Raw genomic sequence first — 21,857 nt, 5'->3', positions numbered from 1 at the left:
TGTATGTGAGAGAGAGGGGGAGAGAGATTCAGAAGGAGGGGGCGAGGGTGTTGAAGACACAAGGATGATATCATACAACATACCCCCCCCCAGTGAAAGTCTAGAACTGGTGTTTTTGTTCTGCAACAAAACTCCACTCAAGCGAACTGTGCAGAAAACAGTCAGTTCTGCCAGATCTGTACTCAGCATGCCAAAATCTGAGCCACATCACACAACAAAATCTACCACCACCACACACACACACAATAAATTCTGACATGCATACATCTGGAACAACACACACAGTAGAAAACAATCGGAGCTCACACAAAGGCTTGCAGAATTACCCACGATGCATTGACCACAATATCAATTTTATCATGATCATGCAGATTTAGCAATAGCATATTAACATATTTAAGGAAATCTTATAGGGGTGACAATTCACAACGTTAACATTATAACATTATTGCCATACCTCACATACAATTTCAAGTAGTCAAATTAACCTTATTAGCCTTTTGTTTTTGTACAATAAATTTCATGTGACCAATGCTCAAAAGTCGAGCCTACATAATTTTCCCAAGGAAATATCATAAACCAAAAATATCTGCACATGAACAAACACACACACAGACCAACAGCCATACACACAGCTGCAGTTACCATTACTGCAGGTTCAGCACGTCTTAGACTGCTTTTAACCAATGTGTTTGTCCTGTTTTTGGTTTTTTTCCTGCCGCCCCATAGCTAATAGTGTATGTGCTGTAATTTAGGGAAGTCTGGTTTTCAGTTTACCTCCCACAGCGGTGAAAATTGTGATATTTGATTGGCTACAAAGGCCTTGATTGTCACATTCAGAGATAAATATACATTTGGTTTTGGCTAGTAACCCTGTTCACACACCTTCAATTATTAAATCTAATCACAAGGCCTGATAAGGGAAAAAGTATTTCTTTTTTAAAATGCTGTCCTTTATTCAGAGAGTAAAAGTGCTTTGTCAGCTTCTTAACTGTATAAATTGAGGTATATAGGTGGTGGAAAAACATTATTGGTCATTCAGGTCTGGACTGTGATTACATGTTATTATTCAGACTCCGTATGAAGGCCTACAACTGTGTAATGAACTGAGCACCCTCTTTTTCTTTTGTCACCTGTGGGCTTCTTCTATTGTGGAGGCATCTCACAAACACACAAGACAAAACATATTCACACAGAGAATTAGACGATTATAAAAGGTCATGCAAAACTGTGTGGTTAAAGATCAATTGGTGAGCAGTCTAGAGACCTGCTAGCGTCAACCTGCTCTAAACCACTTGCAGGCGGCCCTTTCCCTCCAAAAATTACAAAATTATAATTAAAACCACATATCATCATGAGGTCATACAACTGTGAGCAGTGGGCAAATACAGTCCCAACTAAAAAATTCACTCTACAACATTTATCAGGGTATATAAATAAATACTGACATTAAATGTAACACTAATTCTCAATATTTTTTAAAGCAAAGAGCAAAATTGAAACAATTTATTTATGAAGCACAATAAAAAAAAAAAAAAAAACATGTCATACCAATGTGCTGTACAATAGGCCAACATATAATAAAAGTAATGAGTTGCTCATATACAGTGAAAAACAAGTGTGTTTTAAGACTGGACTAAAAGATAGGGTTGACAATGCTGACCTAATTCTATAAATGTTGGTATTAAAATAGCCTAGGCATGATAACCCCTGCTGTACGAGTCCGTAGTAAGGTCATATTTAAAAAACGCCTGTTGTGTTTAAAGATCATCTTAGTAACAGTGGTGGAATACTGTCTGTATGGCAGAGAGTGGCTTAAGACCATAAATATCTATAATAGAAGAAAACTAGATTAAACTGATCCAGCACAGCGTTAAAATCAGGGCACCAGGGTACATCACAAGTCAAGACAGTAGAGAAGAAAGGGGTTCAAAGGGTTCACTGAATGATGCCCTTAGAATATGATGATTGATAGACAACACCATGTGTAAAAAAACCTGTTCCTTTTAGTACCTAAGGCAATTTCTCGAAAGATGATAAGGTTGATCTAAATAGCCGTCCTTCTTCCATTTACACTCAGCCTGCCAAAGGGAGATGCAAAATTATTTACAACCTCATCATTAATAACTCTAGTGCAACACTGCTGAAAACCAGGGCAGGCCAGTGAGGCATGGGGGCTAGAAACACATAAAAACACATAGTGGACAAAATTAGATTTCCAGAATCTCTATTTTACAAAAATCAATGCCATGAAGTAATACGAGGTCCAGAGTATGTCCCTGTTCATGTGTGGGAGCATTTACTACCTACGGAAAATCAAATGAATCAATGAGAACAAGGAATTCATTAACCAGAGTCTTGCCTGAGCAGCAAAGATAAGTGTTAACATATATTCCTCAACAATCAGACATTTATCATAAATTGAGATGAAGGAAGTTACAAATTCTAAAATAAAATCCATGTTGCCCTTCGGATGTCTGTATACAATTGTGCAAGCAAATGATGAAGCCGATATTTCATACAGTTGAATATATCTGCTCTTGGCTTGTACAATAAAATGTAATTAGGCAATGTGTATGTCAACAGAATAGATTTAGAAACTTAAAAATAAAGGTTTAAAAAAAAAGTTGATGATGCCAATATAGCCAGTCAACCTGTGATCAATACAGTCTCAATGCAAGTGCCTTAATTATATGGATTTTGCTTCAATTACAAACTTTTTCTTTATGCCTCCTACTGAGGGCGTCAACTATATCAACAAGAAGAATATAAAATAACCTTAATGTCATCAGCCCACTGATATCCCAAAAAAAATTGTCAACCTCCAAATATCGAACATTGATATCTTTAATGACTGATTGCCGATCTCGTCATGTCAATATGAATGCTATCAACAAGCAGTTTTTTGAAGATTGTGGCTAATTCAAACCTCCACATGCAGTGGTGGTGTGGTGTCTACAATCACACAGAGATCTGCTGTCGCAGGACAGCACTGATAACTGCACTGCGCATCCAGGCATTCTGGATTTACAGCTAGAGAATTGCAAATGAAACAGTCCGCCTGTTTGTTATTTCCTACTACTGGCCAAACCAGTATTTAAACACCAGGTTCTCTAACCAGTGGTCGGTCTGTACAAGTGTCATGGCCCCTGGCTAGGTGTCTGTGCTCCATTTTAATTTGTGGGATGTGGACTGGGCAGACTGCACACACTCAGAAAAATGCACAACAGCACCACAGAACACCTACAGTTGCAAGAAAAATTTAGCACTTTTACACCAGAGGTAAGGAATGAACCCTAACACCCTTAAGATGGTTTCCTGGCTCTGTTTAAACAGCCCAACTCAGCAATGCTGTCTGAAATTGAACAGGTAATTCTGGTCATCAAGGACTTTCTGACTCCTACCAACAACGCTGTCATTCCTAATTACCGTAATCTGACCCACAAATAGCACTGAACCATCATCTCACCTAATCCGAGAACGCTCACCATTCATGAGAAGGCCTTCGTATTACAAGGAGCTATTTGCCTGAGTTACCTACTAGATAAGAAAATTACTGCTACAATTTGAGTCAATTGTACTCTGGTCCTACATAATGTTCACTGAAGGCCAATAGGCCAAACGCAATGGGAAAAGCAAACAGTTCTCATTATTATCACAGAGAACGGCATGCTAGACTTTGATCAAACTGAGTGCAAGTTCTGGGCTTCAGTTGTACTTAGTGTGATATTAGAAAAAGTTGTCTACAGCTTAGCAAACAGAAAGAAAAACACGGACAACAGCACAATATCAAGAGTTCTTAATCAGTTGTGTATCCTTTAAATTGTGCTGTATTCCATCCTTCGCAAAGTATGAGGAAAAGCGTTTTAGACACTGAAGACCCATTAGACCAGATCCTCTCCTTTACTCAGTTCTCCTACCTCTTTGGCTTTCTCCAGCTCATTGTGCAGGGCCTCTTTGGAGACCTCCACCTCGATGATCTTCTGTCGTAGCATCTCGTTCTCATCCTCAGCCCGGGTGCGTTTGTCCTCAACACTCTCCAACTCGTTGTGGAGACGCACTGACACATCTTTGGCCACCTTTTGTAGAGAGAGCCCTCATAGTTTACATGTGAAATACACGTCATAAAAACACATAATAATAAACCACACATATTTTTGAATTGCTCACTAGCGTAAGGTTAAGTTCCTCAGAAACACAATCTTTAATGATGTTTGCGCATATGACACATTGACATGCATGGGTTTAATCATCCGGAGTTGTTAATTATCCGGATCCTCCCATTTTAAGCTATTTATTAAAACATCAGGGTGAAAAAAATAATTACACACCAACAAAAGGGTTGTTAATTTCTCATCTTTAAAATACAGATAAGTGGTCCCATCTTGTTGTATCTATTTCAGGAGCTCCTGGAAACACCTACACACTCTTGTACTAGTCCCTGACATACGGTTTGTGAAACACAGACCTTCAGGTCCTGCTCCAGACCACGGAGCAGCTCCCCATCAACATGTCCGGTTTGTGCAGCCCGCAGGCCCCTCTGCTCGGCCTTGCGCAAGCGGTACTGCAGGATGCGGCAGTTCTTGTTGGAGCGGTCCAGATCGCGCCGCAGCTCCTGCAGCTGGTACATCTCCTCCTCCAGGTAGCTGTCCCGCACCTCCTCCATCTCAGCACGCAGCTCGTCCAGTTCATCCTGGACACACGTTGTATTTCCAACGCATTGAGATGACTCGAAATACTCTACCGGTATATAGAACACGAAGGTTACTTATGACATCTTTCTTACAGATTTATTTACATACCCATCTAAACATGCCAGTGCACTAGATTGGATACATAGAAATGAAATGCAACAGTGTTTCTAAGTGTTTTATTTAACTTTTTAATGTGCTAACACATTTTGTCACCAAATGTATGACTAATTAGATTCTACTGTGAAAAAAAAAGGAGAAACCTATAAAAAGCTAAAAACACATGTAACACAATGTAATAGTTTGATCATCTTTTCATGATCAAACTTTTCTACATTTACATTTACATTTACGGCATTTGGCAGACGCCCTTATCCAGAGCGACTTACAACGTGCTTTTCTAACTATTCCGAAAGGGCAGAAGTTAAGAAAATGTGTGTTTTTTTTTTAAAGACCTAATTTATTCTGTATTTGTCACTCACTAAATATTCTTAACCGCTTACTCCTGTACTCAGGGTCGCGGCTGCCGGAGCCAATCCTGGGACAATGGACACAGGGCGGGGACTTACCCAGGGCAGGGCACCAGCCCACCACAGGGCACACACACCCTTCAATCACACACACAGTCAATTTAGAGTCACCAATCCACCTAGTGTACAGACCTTTGGATGGTGGGAAGAAACCGGAGGAGCAAGAGGAAACCCACGGCAACACAAGGAGAGCATGTAAACTTGACACACACAATGTCCGAGCCAGGATATAAACATACAACCTTGAGGGTTTGAGGCCAGGTCGCTAACTGTCGCACCCCCACGTGACCCCACTTTATTTATTTACTATATTAATAACCATATATGGATAAATATAAGCGGTTCTTTCAAATGTTTCACTTAAATTGGTCTCCCTGTGATCTAGTGCCCCTTTTTTACTGCACTGGTGCTGGTGCTCCGCCATTTGGGAACCAGCAATAGTCAGCCCACATTTCCACTCAATCTGAGGCTCGAATCTAAAATAAATTATCCAAATATGAGAATTGTAGAGTCCTAACAGGACAAAGGGGTTGAGAGATTTCATTGCAACAACACAGGCTGAATAAAAATATTAGTGTGATCCGAATTGTGCATGACCAGCATGTCATGTGTGCATTCCTCATTTTCATATATCACGTACTGCATAGTAAGAGTGCTTCTACCAGCTGAGTCAGGAGAAAAGACAAACCGAGAGTAGCCACAGACTGTGCCAACAGTATTTATATTTTGGAGACCAAAAGGCACAAGAAGCAAATGAGTTTTATATGCCATTTATGACTCGATTTTACACCGAAATTCTTTTATAGTGAGTAATTCCTTATACATGTCCATTGATGCAAATATTTGTTTGCTTTTGTTGAAAAAGAAAAGGGTGGTAGTAGCCTAGTGGGTAACACAGTCGCCTATGAACCAGAAGACCCAGGTTCAAATCCCACTTTCTACCATTATGTCCCTGAGCAAGACAGTTAACCCTAAATTGCTCCAGGAGGGACTGTCCCTGTAACTACTGATTGTAAGTCGCTCTGGATAAGGGCGTCTGATAAATGCTGTAAATGTAAATGTAAAAAGACAGACATCCCTGCACATATGATGAGTGTTCTGAATATTCTATCTATCTAATTGTGCCGGCAAATCTGCAATGTTCAGCATGTATTTGGAGAGCGGTCATTAAAAGTCACCGGTGTGTGAACAGTATGTGTTTCTGGGGACACCGTGCAGGCTGTCCCACTTCAGCAAGTGGCCTAAAGTGAAATAAGAAGATTAAAAAAAAAAAAAGAAGATCTTTTGCATGCCCTGAGAGAGAGAGACAGAGATGAAAGGAGGTAGAGTGGGAGGCAGGAGCTGCCAGAACACCCCTTCACTCCACCCCTGTCCCCCAACACACCCACACTTGTCCCGAGGGAGCGCAGAAATAAACGTGATTTGCCAAGGGACCACGGCGTTATGAGTGCCACCGCTAAAGCCGATTAACAATAAGCTTGTCTTCGCGCTCCTCACCAGATTGTGGAGACAAAGTTATGACAATACTGTTGCTGATAGGACTCCCAACTCATTCCGACATCGCAAGCGTCTCTGCATTATCGTCTGTAGGCTCATGTGTCGATATGACAAATGAGGGAAATATAGCACCTTGATATCATTAACTATTCACTGCCATGTGTGCGTGCATCTTTAATCCCGTTAACTGGATGATTCAGCCTGTGTAATTTTGCATAGGAAGGGGGTAGTGCAAACCGCTGAAAAACCGTAACAGAACAAAACAGAAAGACATTTACCAACACCGTGGCTCGAGCTGCATATAAAAACGTCATCTAATGCTTTTCTGAGTATAGATAAGTACGGGCAGCCTATAAACCCATAGAGTATGAATAGGGGGTGGATGGGGGTCCCACTAATCTCTGTCTTGAAACTCACTCCACCTGTGTGTGGAGAGTAGTGACGGAGCAGCGAAGGAGCAGACGTCCTGCATGGTGTCATGAAGGAATAATAGTGATGATAATAATCACAGAGAGATAAATGACATTAAACAAAGTAGTCCGTGGATATAAATCAGAATACATCTCCATCTCGGGGTTACTTTCCAGTTCGCTGAAAGGATATAAAGCCCTGGCGTAGGGTGGTAGTAGCCTAGTGGGTAACACACTCGCCTATCGACCCAGGTTCAAATCCCACTTACTACCATTGTGTCCCTGAGCAAGACACTTAACCCTGAGTGTCTCCAGGGGGGGACTGTCCCTGTAACTACTGATTGTAAGTCGCTCTGGATAAGGGCGTCTGGTAAATGCTGTAAATGTTAAGCTGAGAGCAGCAACCTCCTTGTTTTTACCTTGAGGTAGTCGTTTTCGGAGTGAAGCTCCTCAATTTCCCTCAGCAGATCCTCCTGGATCAACTCCTTGCCGCCTTCTACTCTCCCGCTCCCGGTACCGGGCGACATCCCCTTCGCTGCGGGGAGCGGAGCGGCCTCGGCGGCCTCCACGCTGCGCGGGCTGCGAGCGGCCGCCGCCGCCGGCAGTGGCGCCGCCTGCGGGGGGTGACCGCGCTCGCTGGACCCGGAACCGGCTCCGGATTCGGCGTCGCTGTTGGCCGCCTGAGCGAGCCTCTGCTCGTCGGACAGCGGCTCGGAGGGGCAGTCGGAGAGGTCGGAGCTGCTGTCCGTCTGACTGACCCTGGCGGCGGGGGCGGCGCCGGGGACGCGAACGGGGGAGCCGTGGCCCGGGGCTCCGAGGGCGAGGGGGGCCAGTTTGGCCTTTTTGCTTCGGGCGTGGTGCGGGCTGCCCTCCGGCGCCTTGCCGGCGGGTCTCTGCTCCGCGGACGCCGCGTGCTGCGTGACCTTTACGGCCTTTTTGGCCGCGGCGGGGCGGGCGGTGCTCCTGACGGGAGCGGGCTTCTCCTTGGCCCCGGCGAGGGTGCGCCTGGACAGGCGGCTCTGCGCGGCAGTTGGCGGCGGTTGCTGCTGCTTGTTGAGTTTGGGCGACCTGGGGACGGTCGCCGGCGGCTTCGGCGTCCGGGAGTGGACATCCTTGAGGAGAGGTCTGGCCGGGGACGGAGCCCGGTTCAGCCGTTTCTTCTCCTGCTGGTGGCTTGGCGCTTTGACGTCGCTGCCGGAGCCATTGGGGCTCTCCATCATATTCGGATGCGCTCACCCTGACAGGCGACACCAGCAGCACGGTCCTCCGCCTCGGTTCGTCCTCTCATCACTCCTGAATAGACCGTCCATAAATCCACACGGGAAAAAAACACACATACACGCGCACACATGCGCTCCTGCGCTCAGCCGCGGTGTCCCGTCGTCACCAGACCGTCACTAAAACCCCTTCGGAGAAACGCGGCAACAGACGAACCGAGCGGGGGGCTGGCGGTCCTATAAATCAATCATCTCCCCGTGCGGCCGGCCGGCGTCCACCCGCCTCCCACTCCTGCGCATCGGCGTCGGGACTCTGACAGGCGAGACGTGGACGCATGGTGCGGCGCATGCGCTCCGTGTCCTCACAAGCGCCGTAACACAGCCCTGGCGTCACACGCACACACACACACACACACACACACACACACACACACACATTCACATACACACACGCTCTCTCTCTCTCACACACACACACACACACACACACATTCACATACACACACGCTCTCTCTCTCTCACGCACGCTCTCTCACACACACATATTCACATACACACACGCTCTCTCTCTCTCTCTCACACACACACTCTCTCTCACACACACACACACATTCACACAAACACACACAAACACCAACACTCATATACCCACACTCTCTCTCACACACACAAACACATTCACATACACACACACTCTCTCTCACACACACTCTCACTCACACAAACACATTCACATACACACACTAACACTCATACACCCACACTCTCTCACTCACACAAACACGACAGACCGTCCCTGTCAGACTGGACACCGGGACACGGGGCAGGAGTTCGATATTCCTGCATGTGCCGCTGACCTTGACGTGAATGTGTCAGGAACCGACTCCCCGATTCGGACCCTGGTTTTGTGTCGTGCGTGTTTGCTTGTTGTACCACGTCCTGTGTCGGTGCGGGTTCCGTGTATTAAAGCCCCTGTTTGGGACGTCTGTCCACCAAGCCGCGGTGACAGAAAGAGTTGACACAATGAAGGACACTTACCAGCACTAAACTGAAATGAACCGATTCGCCAAACAAATGAGCACTTTTTAGTTTGTAAAGTACACGAAACGTATCTGAAGTACCTAAAAGTGTCTCTGTGACATGTCCGCTCTGCAGGTGTCAAAGGCGTCAGGCTAGACTGTCCAGATACGGTGACACATGAAATTAATATGAAGGCAGGTCAAAATAATGGGTCCGGGTAGAAGTAATAAAAAAAAATAAAAAAATCTACCCCCGATTTGTTATGCCCCCTAGAGGTATAAAAAACCTACAGTTAGAATAATGTTGTTGGTGTGTGTAAATGTATTATTTAGTAGTAGTAATGTTTTCGTTTATTTATTGCGCTAAACATTAATTTATCATTATCTGTCCCCATCTTAATATAACACCAGGACCAGGCAAATCTGCTAAACAAATGAAGGCGGTTTTCCCCAAACCTTGAACACAACCACTGTCGCAATGCATCTTTTTAAAAAACGAATTACCGCCTCCTATTGGTGTAAATGAAGCACTGCGTACATATTTAACATATTTAACAAAATTGTGATATACCAGGCGATAAACACACACTTCTCAAAAAAAAAAATATATATATATATATATATGTGTGTGTGTGTGTGTGTGTGTGTGTGTGTGTATATATATATATGTGTATATATATGTGTGTGTTTATTGCCTGGTATATCACACACTTCTCAAAAAAAAATAATAATAACACAGCACAGTGCACACTACTAAATGTGTCCGCTGCTTTTAACCATCACCCCTTTTGAGCAGTGGGCTGCCATGGAGTTCAGGACTCGAACCTCCAACCTTCTCATTACGGGTCCATTTCCTTACCTGCTAGGCCACCACTGCCCTGGTGACCTGGATTTGGAGTCACACTCAAAAACACACTACAAGCTGATGTAATGTCCTTAAAACAAGTCAAAATGAGGTACAGTAGTATGTGGGGCCTACACGTGCCTGGATGACCTCCCTTCAATGTCTGGGCACCTGGGCAAATGAGGTGGCGGATGGTCTACTGCGGGATCTCCTCCCAGACCTGGACTAAAGCATCCGCCAACTAGTGGTCAGCCTTTGGGGTTGATGGATGGAGCGAGACATGATGTCCCAGATGTGTTCAATTGTATTCAGGTCTGGGGAACGGACGGGCCAGTCCGTAGCATCAATGCTTTTGTCTTGCAGGAACTGCTGACACACTCCAGCCACATGAGGTCTAGCATTGTCTTGCATTAGGAGGAACTCAGGACAACCGCACCAGCATATATAGTCTCATCTCGGTACCTAATGGCAGTCAGGCTACCTCTGGGGAGCACTTGGAGGGCTTAAAGAAATGCCACCCCACACCATTACTGACCCACTGCCATAATTGTCATGCTGGAGGAGAGAACAGAACTGTCACATCTGTCACACGTGCTCAGTGTGAACCTGCTTTCATCTATGAAGAGCACAGGGCGCAAGTGGTGAATTTGCCAATCTTGGTGTTCTCTGGCAAATGCCAAACATGCTGCATGGCGTTGGGCTGTAAGCACAACCCCCACCTGTGGACATAGGACCCTCATACCACCGTCATGGAGTCTGTTTCTGACCGTTACACATCTGTGGCCTGCAGGGGGTAATTTTGCAGGGCTCTGGCAGTGCTCCTCCTGTTCCTCCTTACACAAAAGCGGAGGTTGCAGTCCAGCAGCTTGGTTGTTGTCTTGATGTGCCATGAGCTGCACTACCTGAGCCACTTGTGTGGGTTGTAGACTTCATCTCCTGATACCACTAGAGTGAAAGCGCCACCAGCCTTCAAAAGTGACCAAAACATCAGCGAGAAAGCATAGGAACTGAGGAGTGGTCTGTGGTCACCACCCGCAGAGCAGAACCACGCCTTTATTGGGGATGTCTTGCTAATTGCACCACCTGTTGTCTATTCCATTTTCACATCATCATGTAAAATTGATTGTCGGTGTTGCTTCATAAGTGGACACTTGGATTTCACAGAAATGTGATTGACTTGGGAGTTACATTGTGTTGTTTAAGTGTTCCTTTTATTTTTATTACTCTTTACTTGCACTTCATAAAAACGGCAGAAACATCAACATTTACAAGGTATACACATATTCATTTCCATGGAGAATTATCAGTGATTAGACATATTCTGTTATATTCCAGATAAAAAAGCTGACATTTGGGCACATAGCATATCTGAAAACTTTTATTATGGTCTTTAACCATGACAGTTAAAGTGCAGGACAGCAGACAAAAAGGTGATGTCACGGAGGGTGGCCCCTCGTTTATGTGCAGTGGTGACCTAGCGGTTAAGGAAGCGGCCCTGTAATCAGAAGGTTGCCGGTTCGAATCCGGATCAGGCCGAGGTGCCACTGAGCAAAGCACCGTCCCCACACACTGCTCCCCGGGTGCCTGTCACGGCTGCCCACTGCTCACCAAGGGTGATGGGTAAAAGCAGAGGACACATTTTGTTGTGTCACCGTGTGCTGTGCTGCAGTGTTTCACAATGACAATCATTTCACTTTTATTTATTTTTTTTTAAAATTAGCACACTCAATTAATGAAATTAATGAAACAAAACACTCGAAGGACAAAAATATAAAATATACCCACAAGCAGCAATGAACGGGCCCTCGCACACCTGGTGCAACACACTGTGATATTCTCGTACAACAATGGATGCATGCAGATATTTTTTTACCAAATACCATTATTCTTTGATTATTCTTGTCATTATGTCAGCCATCTGATTCATCTGCATCCCCCCTGCCTCTCTCCAGCACTGTTACTTCCCAGGGTCTAGGAGATGCAACAAAATGGAGAGGAGACACGGCAAAGACAAAAGAGCGTTTTATAGATTTTATTATATATTAAACAAAAAAAAACACAACTTCGGTGAAACCTAAACAAAAACTACACAGGCACAAATTCTCTGCTGGCTGTAGGTATAGACATGACAGTGTGGTCCTCTTCTGTTCACCTTCCTTCCTGTTGTGTCATAGGTTTGTCTTAATGAGTTGCACATGCATATTAAAATTGATGGCAATAATTAGATGTGTGCGCACCAAAACAGGTAACAAGATAGGTGTCACTGTTGAGCCCCCTGGCCACACCCGGGTCTGGGTTTTCGTGCATAGGACCTAAAGGTTCAGAGAATGAAGAATAATATTTGCAGAAATAATAGGGCTAATAAGAGGATAATGTCTGACCAATGTACATATTCAAATCAAGTAAATTCAAAGGAATATTTTTTTTCCAGTAAATGTAATGGATAAACAAGTTGATTGAAGTTATATGGTTTTTCCAAAGTGGAACAGGTCCACATGCCTTGTTGATTCAACTGAAGAACTGTGTGTGTGTATGTGTATTTCACACAAACACACCCCATACAAAAGGTAAAAGGCTAAGTAATAAATATATATAGATATATTCTTTATTTGCACTTCATTAGTTAAAGAATACCACAACATTATAAAAATGGCAAAATGCCACCTATCTGAGATGCCTAATAATCATTTAATTTTTTTTATTTAATACAAAGTTCAGTCTTCATGTCATTCATGACAATTCACATGTAGAATAAAGAATAATATATTTTTGAAATGGGCAAGGAAAAGGCATATCTGTTATCACCACAGTTATTGCTGAAGGTGATTGAAGAGGTCTATATTTTATATTTTTATCTATATTTTTTCTTGGCACAACTTTCCAAATGATTCAGGAAAACCTGCCATGAAATTCACCTTAAAGTGACACCCTAACATGACTGCCTGTCTGTAAACTCACCACAGGGAGGCCAGATAGACTTGAATAAACAGAATGGCAGTCACCGTAATTTTGCACAGTAGCCCAAAGTAAAAAGCACTTGGTGTTTTTTTTTTTTTTTTGTATAATGTACCAAAATACTTGGTTACAGCAATGATAAAACATAATGTAGTATTAGAATAATGAAAAGAAAAAGAGAACTAATACTTCAGGTAAACACACTGAACTGGTTTGTTTAGGTAATTACATATGTTGTAATGTGGCAAGAATCAGATGTAAGTTACCTAAACCTAAAACAGCTGAGTCATATTTCATCAAATTCAAACAATATTGCACAACAGGGAATCCTGAAGTACACTTCATGATAATACATAAACCTCCTCACTAATCAGCACTCATTAATAGTAAACTTTAAGCTGGGAAGTATAATACAGCCTAAGTAGAGGGCAATGTAGGTCAATAAAAGACAATTAATTTGAATTTTGTACTTTGTACTAACCAAAGTGGTTAATGTCCCAATACAATATATCTCTCATTTGACAATAAAAATCGAAACAATTTAGCACGCCGAATACTCATTGCGCACGCATATATATGTTTTTTTTTTAACAACCAATCTTCCGATGGCCACTATGCCAGTGATTCTCAATGCTCAATGTTGAAAGGAAACACAAACAATAAGCAGTATTTTGGTTCTCTTCCAATAAATACTCTTATTCTTGGTGTGAATTTTGACTTTTGACAATAAAACTCAATGTCACAAAGACAATACAAATCAATACAACTTTAAACTCATACCTAGTTTCTAAGATGAAGGGCATGTTCTTTGTTCCTATGCTGCATCAGCCTTGGTGCAAAATTTTAAATTTTAAACTATTATTAGTGCTGCAATATTCATTAATCTAGCTACAAAATGACTGTAGTGCAAAACAGCGACTGTTAAAGATAATACTGGAAGTCAATGTCAAAAAACACAGTACTGATCAAATAAGTAAGGCAACTGAATCTCTGGCAAATTAGTACAAATGGGAACTGAAACACACAAAACACTCAGAAACTACTATACAGAAATTATTAGGAAGGAAAAGGCTATCAACGTGAGGACTAAAAGTCAACAGCAAAAAAAATAAATAAAAATTTCAAAACAGGTGTGTCGTGTTTTTTTTCATTATAGTCCATGAAACATAGCTTTGATAATAATATATGACCAATATTAATATTTTGATCTAAACATTTATATTGTCTGGCATCCGGTTGACAGGAGGTCCTGCGCCATAGTGCTAGTGGGTTGCTGAGAATTTACTTAGCAAAAATTGATTGGTAGCAGAGTTCCTCATCTCTCCCGCTTCAACTACTTCATCATGTGTGAGAAGCTAACTTGTGGCACTTAACAGATGTGCGTGTTTGTATGTGGATGTACGGAAGGAACCTATACTCCACACGCCGCCAGTACATGCTGGATATGAGGTAGCTGGGGGGGAGAAACTGTCTGTTACCTTGAACACTTTCAGTGCATACAGTGAAGAACGCACAGCAGCGCTTTCAGCAGTCGAGGCCTTGTGGGGAAAAATAAATGATTTGCTGCGCTCATTGCTCCCCTGAAGGGCTTACTGCAAAAGTGGGGGGGGGGGATGGAAGTGGCTTTAAGGGACATGGGACCTTATTGGTTTGTCAGCAGCAACGCAAACGAGGTGGGGGCAGTTCAGGGGGCACTTCAGGTTCTGGCTGCAGGGAAAGAATACTGTTGGAGAGGTCCTTGTTTGTAACCTCCAGAGGCATCTGTTGAGAAGAGACAGAAAACCACAACGTTAAGAGACAAAAAAAATATTAATCAAAACAGCAAGGAGCAAAAGGCCATATAAGGGAAGTGCTGAATAATATTATTGCTAATGCTCTTACAATAGTTTTGGCTACAATTTCTAGAATATTTCATTATTCATAAAAAATGATGTTAATGACATACTTTCAAACACACTGACTGGTTTTCGGACTCATTCTCAATGTAAAGCCAGAATTCAGAAACACGTTCTGCTCTCAGTACAACCAGAAAACTCACCTTGCTTAAAATATCATCAACGAGTTTCAGGAAGATCTCATCAACATTAAAGTTGTCCTTTGCACTTGCTTCACAAAAGCGCATTCCTGATATACGTGAAGCAAACTGTCCCATAAAAACAAAAACACGGGGAAGGAAGCAACAGTTAATCATAGCAAATTAAAAGGCCGAGCCACACATCAATAAACTATGAACAGTGAAGTGACCAGAAAACAAACACCACCAGGCAATCGAGTTAAAGAGGACTCATTTCTTCTTAGTTAAGTGTTATTATTATTATTAAAAATGTAAAAGTCTGCGCTCACCCTCTCAGCCTGCTGCCGAGAGATGATGCGGTCAGTCTCACAATCCAGCTTGTTCCCGACCAGAAGCAGCTCCGCATCCTCAGAGGCATACTGGCCAAAACGAGATCGTGTTTATGTAGCTGTAATTCAGTCACATCTGGCCATCTGATTAAATTAGATATTTATTAAGCTAGACCACATACCCATCTTTAATCTGATTTGCACTGGTACCTTGTCAATCATTTTCATCCACTTGGGCAGGTCCTCGAACGTCTCCTGCTTGGTGATATCATAAACTATCACGATGCCCTTGGCTCCCCGGTAGTATGCCGAAGTGATGCTGTTAAAACGTTCCTGTCCGGCCGTGTCCCTGAACACACACACAGACACACAGCATTTAGCATCATAGCACTAAAGTACTGACCAACCAATCAGCAATCCATACATCAATCAACAAATTTACAAATCAAATGAGCATCTCAATTATCAGTCATGGAATGATCAAAAGTGAACGATCATAAATAATAACCAGACTAACGAAAGCGCCATGGTCATTCGGGCACAGTCACTGGTTTCTTATCTACATCATAACCTTGTGAGAACTCTCACAGTTCCATTAATACCAGTGAAATTTTGAAAAAATGTCTCATGCATTAAGAACCACTAGACCCTTGTGTCAACGGGTGAATTTGTTGGCTGTTGATTAAATATGATTTGGTGAGCAGTGAGTCATTGCTCAGCAGGCTGATCCTCCGTCCACTTGTACTGTACCTTTCCCCCCCTACATATTCCCACAGGATGTGAGGTCACAGACGAATGGTGAAACATCACGTGGCAATGAGCAGTAAGGGCGGCGAGTGATGGAGCCAAGACTGTTGACAAGTTGAATGTGAATGGACATGTGAGACACACATGACACACATGAGGTGGATTAGGTGAACAGAAATGGACAGTAGGAGAATAATAGGCTAGGGGGAAAGAAGGTGAACAAGGACAGTGGAGATAATGGCAGGAGCACAGTTAAGACAGACATTCATTCATTCATTCATTCACTGGTGGTTTCCAGCAAACAACAAAAGCCATCCAGGGTGAATTTTACTTTTATTGACCTGACAAAAAGCACACAAAAAAAATGGTTGAATTAGGGAGCTTTCACAACTTTAGTCGAAATCAGTTGGTGAGTTTGTGACACTGTAACGCAAACACCGACTGGGCAATCTGCTGATTGTCGGGTGTATCGCTACGGCAACAACGAAAGCAAACACAGGAAGCAGATTTGCTGTGTGGACTGTGCCTGAGTGCAATTGGACTGACATAATGGAAGAAAATTTATGCAGGTTGGCTGTTGCCCTGGTGATATATATATTATATTACATGGATTTACCACTTTAGGCAAAACGTAAATGTAAAATTGAAATTTAGCGCAGTTACATGTTGATGCACTGGAGTTGCAGAAGTTGAATAACAAGACAGCACAGAAGGTGGCGTGCATCAATCAAACGAAGTTGAGTTCGATTGAAGCGCACTAAAGCCTGTGAAAGCACCCTTAGATTGGAGTAAGACTGTGGGGCAGGACTACTGTGAATTGAAAGAAAATGCAGGAGATGAACATGACTGGGAAAGATAATATGAGATGTTAGTGCAGGAGTCGGCAACCTTTAACACACAAAGAGCCATTTGGACCTAGTTTTTTTTTTTTTTTTTTTTTTACTAGCACAAATACAGGGAGTGCAGAATAATTAGGCAAATAAGTATTTTGTCCACATCATCCTCTTCATGCATGTTGTCTTACTCCAAGCTGTATAGGCTTGAAAGCCTACTACCAATTAAGCATATTAGGTGATGTGCATCTCTGTAATGAGAAGGGGTGTGGTCTAATGACATCAACACCCTATATCATGTGTGCATAATTATTAGGCAACTTCCTTTCCTTTAGCAAAATGGGTCAAAAGAAGGACTTGACAGGCTCAGAAAAGTCAAAAATAGTGAGATATCTTGCAGAGGGATGCAGCACTCTTAAAATTGCAAAGCTTCTGAAGCGTGATCATCGAACAATCAAGCGTTTCATTCAAAATAGTCAACAGGGTCGCAAGAAGCGTGTGGAAAAACCAAGGCGCAAAATAACTGCCCATGAACTGAGAAAAGTCAAGCGTGCAGCTGCCAAGATGCCACTTGCCACCAGTTTGGCCATATTTCAGAGCTGCAACATCACTGGAGTGCCCAAAAGCACAAGGTGTGCAATACTCAGAGACATGGCCAAGGTAAGAAAGGCTGAAAGACGACCACCACTGAACAAGACACACAAGCTGAAACGTCAAGACTGGGCCAATAAATATCTCAAGAATGATTTTTCTAAGGTTTTATGGACTGATGAAATGAGAGTGAGTCTTGATGGGCCCGTGGCTGGATTGGTAAAGGGCAGAGAGCGCCAGTCCAACTCAGACGCCAGCGAGGTGGAGGTGGAGTACTGGTTTGGGCTGGCATCATCAAAGATGAGCTCGTGGGGCCTTTTCGGGTTGAGGATGGAGTCAAGCTCAACTCCCAGACCTACTGGCAGTTTCTGGAAGACACCTTCTTCAAGCAGTGGTACAGGAAGAAGTCTGCATCCTTTAAGAAAAACATGATTTTCATGAGGACAATGCTCCATCACACGCGTCCAAGTACTCCACAGCGTGGCTGGCAAGAAAGGGTATAAAAGAAGAAAAACTAATGACATGGCCTCCTTGTTCACCTGATCTGAACCCCATTGAGAACCTGTGGTCCATCATCAAATGTGAGATTTACAGTACACCTCTCTGAACAGTGTCTGGGAGGCTGTGGTTGCTGCTGCACACAATGTTGATGGTGAACAGATCAAAACACTGACAGAATTCATGGAAGGCAGGCTTTTGAGTGTCCTTGCAAAGAAAGGTGGCTATATTGGTCGCTGATTTGTTTTTGTTTTGTTTTTGAATGTCAGAAATGTATATTTGTGAATGTGGAGATGTTATATTGGTTTCACTGGTAAAAATAAATAATTGAAATGGGTATATATTTGTTTTTTGTTAAGTTGCCTAATAATTATGCACAGTAATAGTCACCTGCGCACACAGATATCCCCCTAAAATAGCTAAAAATAAAAACAAACTAAAAACTACTTCCAAACATTCAGCTTATTACTTATATTAATGAGTTTTTTGGGTATATTGAGAACATGGTTGTTCATAAAATTATTCCTCAAAAATACAACTTGCCTAATAATTCTGCACTCCCTGTATACGTGTAGAATCCCATGACGTAATCACATCAAAATCCATAAACTCTGGATTTGTTTGTCGTCACCCTAACTTAGCGCAGTATTACGAACTCTACATAACTACACAATCACTACACACAAGTGTTTACTCACCCCAAGAGGCTTTGGATTTCGAAATGCTGCTCTAATGTTGGCTAGGGTGGTGTGGCGAGCATATATGGATACACAGCATTTATGATGTACAGGGTGGGCCATTTATATGGATACACCTTAATAAAATGGGAATGGTTGGTGATATTAACGTCCTGTTTGTGGCACATTAGTATATGTGAGGGGGGCAAACTTTTCAAGATGGGTGGTGACCATAGTGGCCATTTTGAAGTCGGTCATCTTGGATCCAACTTTTGTTTTTTTTCAATAGGAAGAGGGTCACGTATCATCAAATTTATTGGTAATTTCACAAGAAATACAATGGTGTGCTTGGTTTTAACATAACTTTATTCTTTCATGAGTTATTTACAAGTTTTTGACCACTTATAAAATGTGTTCAATGTCACCAACCATTCCCATTTTATTAAGGTGCATCCATATAAATGGCCCACCCTGTATATTTTGAGCGAGAAAAAATTAAACTCATTGCATTTTAATGTTACAAGATCACAATAATCTACAAATTTCAACCTACAATAAAAAAAAAATGTTTAAGTCACAGGGCCACAATTAATTTTGCTATTTGAGGTTATGAGGTCTTGACACTGTTGATAATGACAGGACAAGCCAGAGCCACGCACATGCCCTGACAAAATCGTTGAGGAATGAGGCTCCTCACTTACCATATCTGAAGTCGGATCTTTTTCCCTCTCAGCTCCACTGTTTTTATCTTAAAGTCGACTCCTTCAGAAGACAATGGATGGGAGAGATGAAGTGATGAACAGCAAAAAGCATGAGAAAAGTCATCAGGTCATGCATCTAACTATGCAACTATGCAAATATCAGGACAGTGAATTATCCATATGCAGATAAGGACTATAGAACAAATAAAATACTGTTTGGCGGTGTTGAATTTAAAGGAATTGAACGTAAAGTCTGGACGTAAAGCCATTTCTAAACTTTGGGATTCCTGCGAATCACACTGAGAGCCATTCTCCACAAATGATGACAACATGGAACAGTGGTGAACCTTCCCAGGATTGGCTGACTGACTTAAATTACTGCAAGAGCGCAAGGACGACTCATTCAAGGCTCACAAAAGACCCCACAAGAACATCTAAAGAACTTCAGACCTAACTGGGGAAAAACTTGTCAGAAAATCTTGATTTTGGATTTTTTTTCCCCCGAACATTTAAAATGTGACCAACATGGAAAAAAGTAAGAAATCAGACCACGAAATTTAACAAGACTGAAAGCTGTGACACATTAACGAACAACCAATGAAAATGGAGCATCAAAGCAGGCGTTTAACCAAGATAGAGGAGAGGTTAGATATAGCAAATAAAATCAACCGTGTCATCTTACCACGACCTACAGGCATACATTTCAGTTTCTTTAATGAAATAATCAGGTACAGTTATAAAATGCATTATGTGGGTGGTGCTCAGAAATGGCGTTAACCACCCAAGTTCTGCGCTGAACAGGCGCGTTCACTAAATGTATGATTTTACCGTTTGGGCAAACTGGTCTGAAACTGGCTTACTTCCGTCAAAATCCAATGTACCAGTTTAATAAAACCCACCGTATTCTAATGAAACGTGTTTGAGTTTTAGTAATTAAAGCACAAAAAAAAAAAGCGTACGGCTACGCCTTACTCTTTGGTTTGTGACAATAAATAAATACATTTTTTTAATAAATAAACATACTGACAAACTTGTTCAATGAGCAGGAGGATACATTGGACCCATTGATTACGGTTTATATATTTTGTTTAAATAGGACCTTGGACAAGGAATCGGCCCCGTGATCGGAAGGTTGCCGGTTCGAATACCGATCTGCCAAGGTGCCACTGAGCAAAGCACCATCCCCACACACTGCTCCCCGGGCGCCTGTCATGGCTGCCTACTGCTCACCAAGGGTGATGGGTTAAATGCAGAGGACACATTTCGTTGTGTCACCATGTGCCGTGCTGCAGTGTTTCACAATGACAATCACTTCACCTCACTATCCAAGTGCATCCGAAGGCAAAGCATCTTTACACCAACAAAACAAAAAGCACCGTGGAACTTTCATTAGGTGCGATCACATGATCTAGGGCGTTTATGACCAGCTGTTTCACCAGAATGACTGTGTGACACAGAGACCGACTATTTGGGGAACAAGCTCTTATAGAGGGAGGGGGTCCGCCAGCCGGCCATAAGAGACATTTACAATTTACGTACCACGACCAACAGGAAAAAAAAAAAAAAAAAAAACAAGGCCGATCTTAGTAGTTGAAGACCGAAGGGAAAAGGGAGGAGCAGGAACGTGTTGTTGCTGCTGCTAAATAAAGTCGTGACGTCACCTGGTTCAGACCTGGTTAAAAATAACCCGACACATCGGACGTTTCAGGCCTTCTTGTGTGGAACCGACTCGGACAGAACCTGAACTCGACCGCAGTGGGAGAAGAGCCGCCTCTTACCCACGGTTGACTTGCAGGCTTCGCAGAACGTGTCGTCCGTGAAGCGCTCCATCAGACTGGTTTTACCCACGCCGCGGGAGCCGATGATGATCACCTGGAGCTTGTAGTCCGCCGGCCGTGGGGGCGCTTTACGGCGCCGGGACTGCGCGGCCGCGGGGGACTCCGCGACGGAACCCCCGCTGAAGCCGGCGGCCCTCCGCGGGATCTCGTGTCGCGGATCCATCAGAAATCCCGCATCTGAGTCAGCGGGTCCGCGTTAAACCACCCGAGAACGGCGACTGGACACTTTTGGTAACTTTTGCGGGGTCAGTTTTCTTTTCCCCACGACTGTTGTCCTCGGTTGGGAACGGTGACTCCTCGTTGCGTCACTTCCGCCTCCGGCGCATTCCACTGGGGGACACAAGTGGCCTGAAAAATAAAGTGGCCCTACCTGTCTCGTCCACGAATAAATCATACATGCAAACCATACAACGCTCATATTAGTTTCATAAATTAAGCTGTTGTTGAATTATATTGTAATTTAACA

The 21,857-nt window shown here is 43.0% G+C and overlaps 2 protein-coding genes across 6 annotated transcripts in view; both read right to left on the bottom strand.

Annotated features, from left to right (window-relative positions):
* mtcl1 (microtubule crosslinking factor 1) overlaps positions 1 to 8,757 on the bottom strand; it is a 46,225-nt gene extending 37,468 nt beyond the window's left edge. For 4 of the 5 annotated variants that reach the window (XM_028976423.1, XM_028976425.1, XM_028976426.1 and 1 more), the window contains exons 1-3: positions 7,548 to 8,757; positions 4,469 to 4,693; positions 3,921 to 4,079 (exon numbers count right to left, since the gene is read on the bottom strand). In XM_028976423.1, the coding sequence (XP_028832256.1) occupies positions 3,921 to 4,079; positions 4,469 to 4,693; positions 7,548 to 8,348 (1,185 nt within the window). In that variant the 5' untranslated portion in view covers positions 8,349 to 8,757. The remainder of the gene's footprint in view (positions 1 to 3,920; positions 4,080 to 4,468; positions 4,694 to 7,547) is intronic. The other variant, XM_028976424.1, reaches the window with a different exon arrangement.
* A 4,019-nt stretch (positions 8,758 to 12,776) lies between these two features.
* rab12 (RAB12, member RAS oncogene family) lies at positions 12,777 to 21,809 on the bottom strand. Its single transcript, XM_028977024.1, has 6 exons — positions 21,332 to 21,809; positions 19,554 to 19,614; positions 15,717 to 15,855; positions 15,507 to 15,596; positions 15,202 to 15,306; positions 12,777 to 14,924 (listed from the first exon to the last, which is right to left on the bottom strand). Exons 1-6 carry the CDS (start codon positions 21,552 to 21,554, stop codon positions 14,817 to 14,819), a joined length of 726 nt encoding a protein of 241 aa, XP_028832857.1. The 5' UTR covers positions 21,555 to 21,809; the 3' UTR covers positions 12,777 to 14,816.
* Between the last annotated feature and the right edge of the window lie 48 nt (positions 21,810 to 21,857).

Source organism: Denticeps clupeoides, chromosome 4, assembly GCF_900700375.1.
Source record: "Denticeps clupeoides chromosome 4, fDenClu1.1, whole genome shotgun sequence".
NCBI lineage: Eukaryota > Metazoa > Chordata > Actinopteri > Clupeiformes > Denticipitidae > Denticeps > Denticeps clupeoides.
Note: the sequence above shows the minus strand (reverse complement) of the source record. Positions and strands in the feature narration are given on the sequence as shown.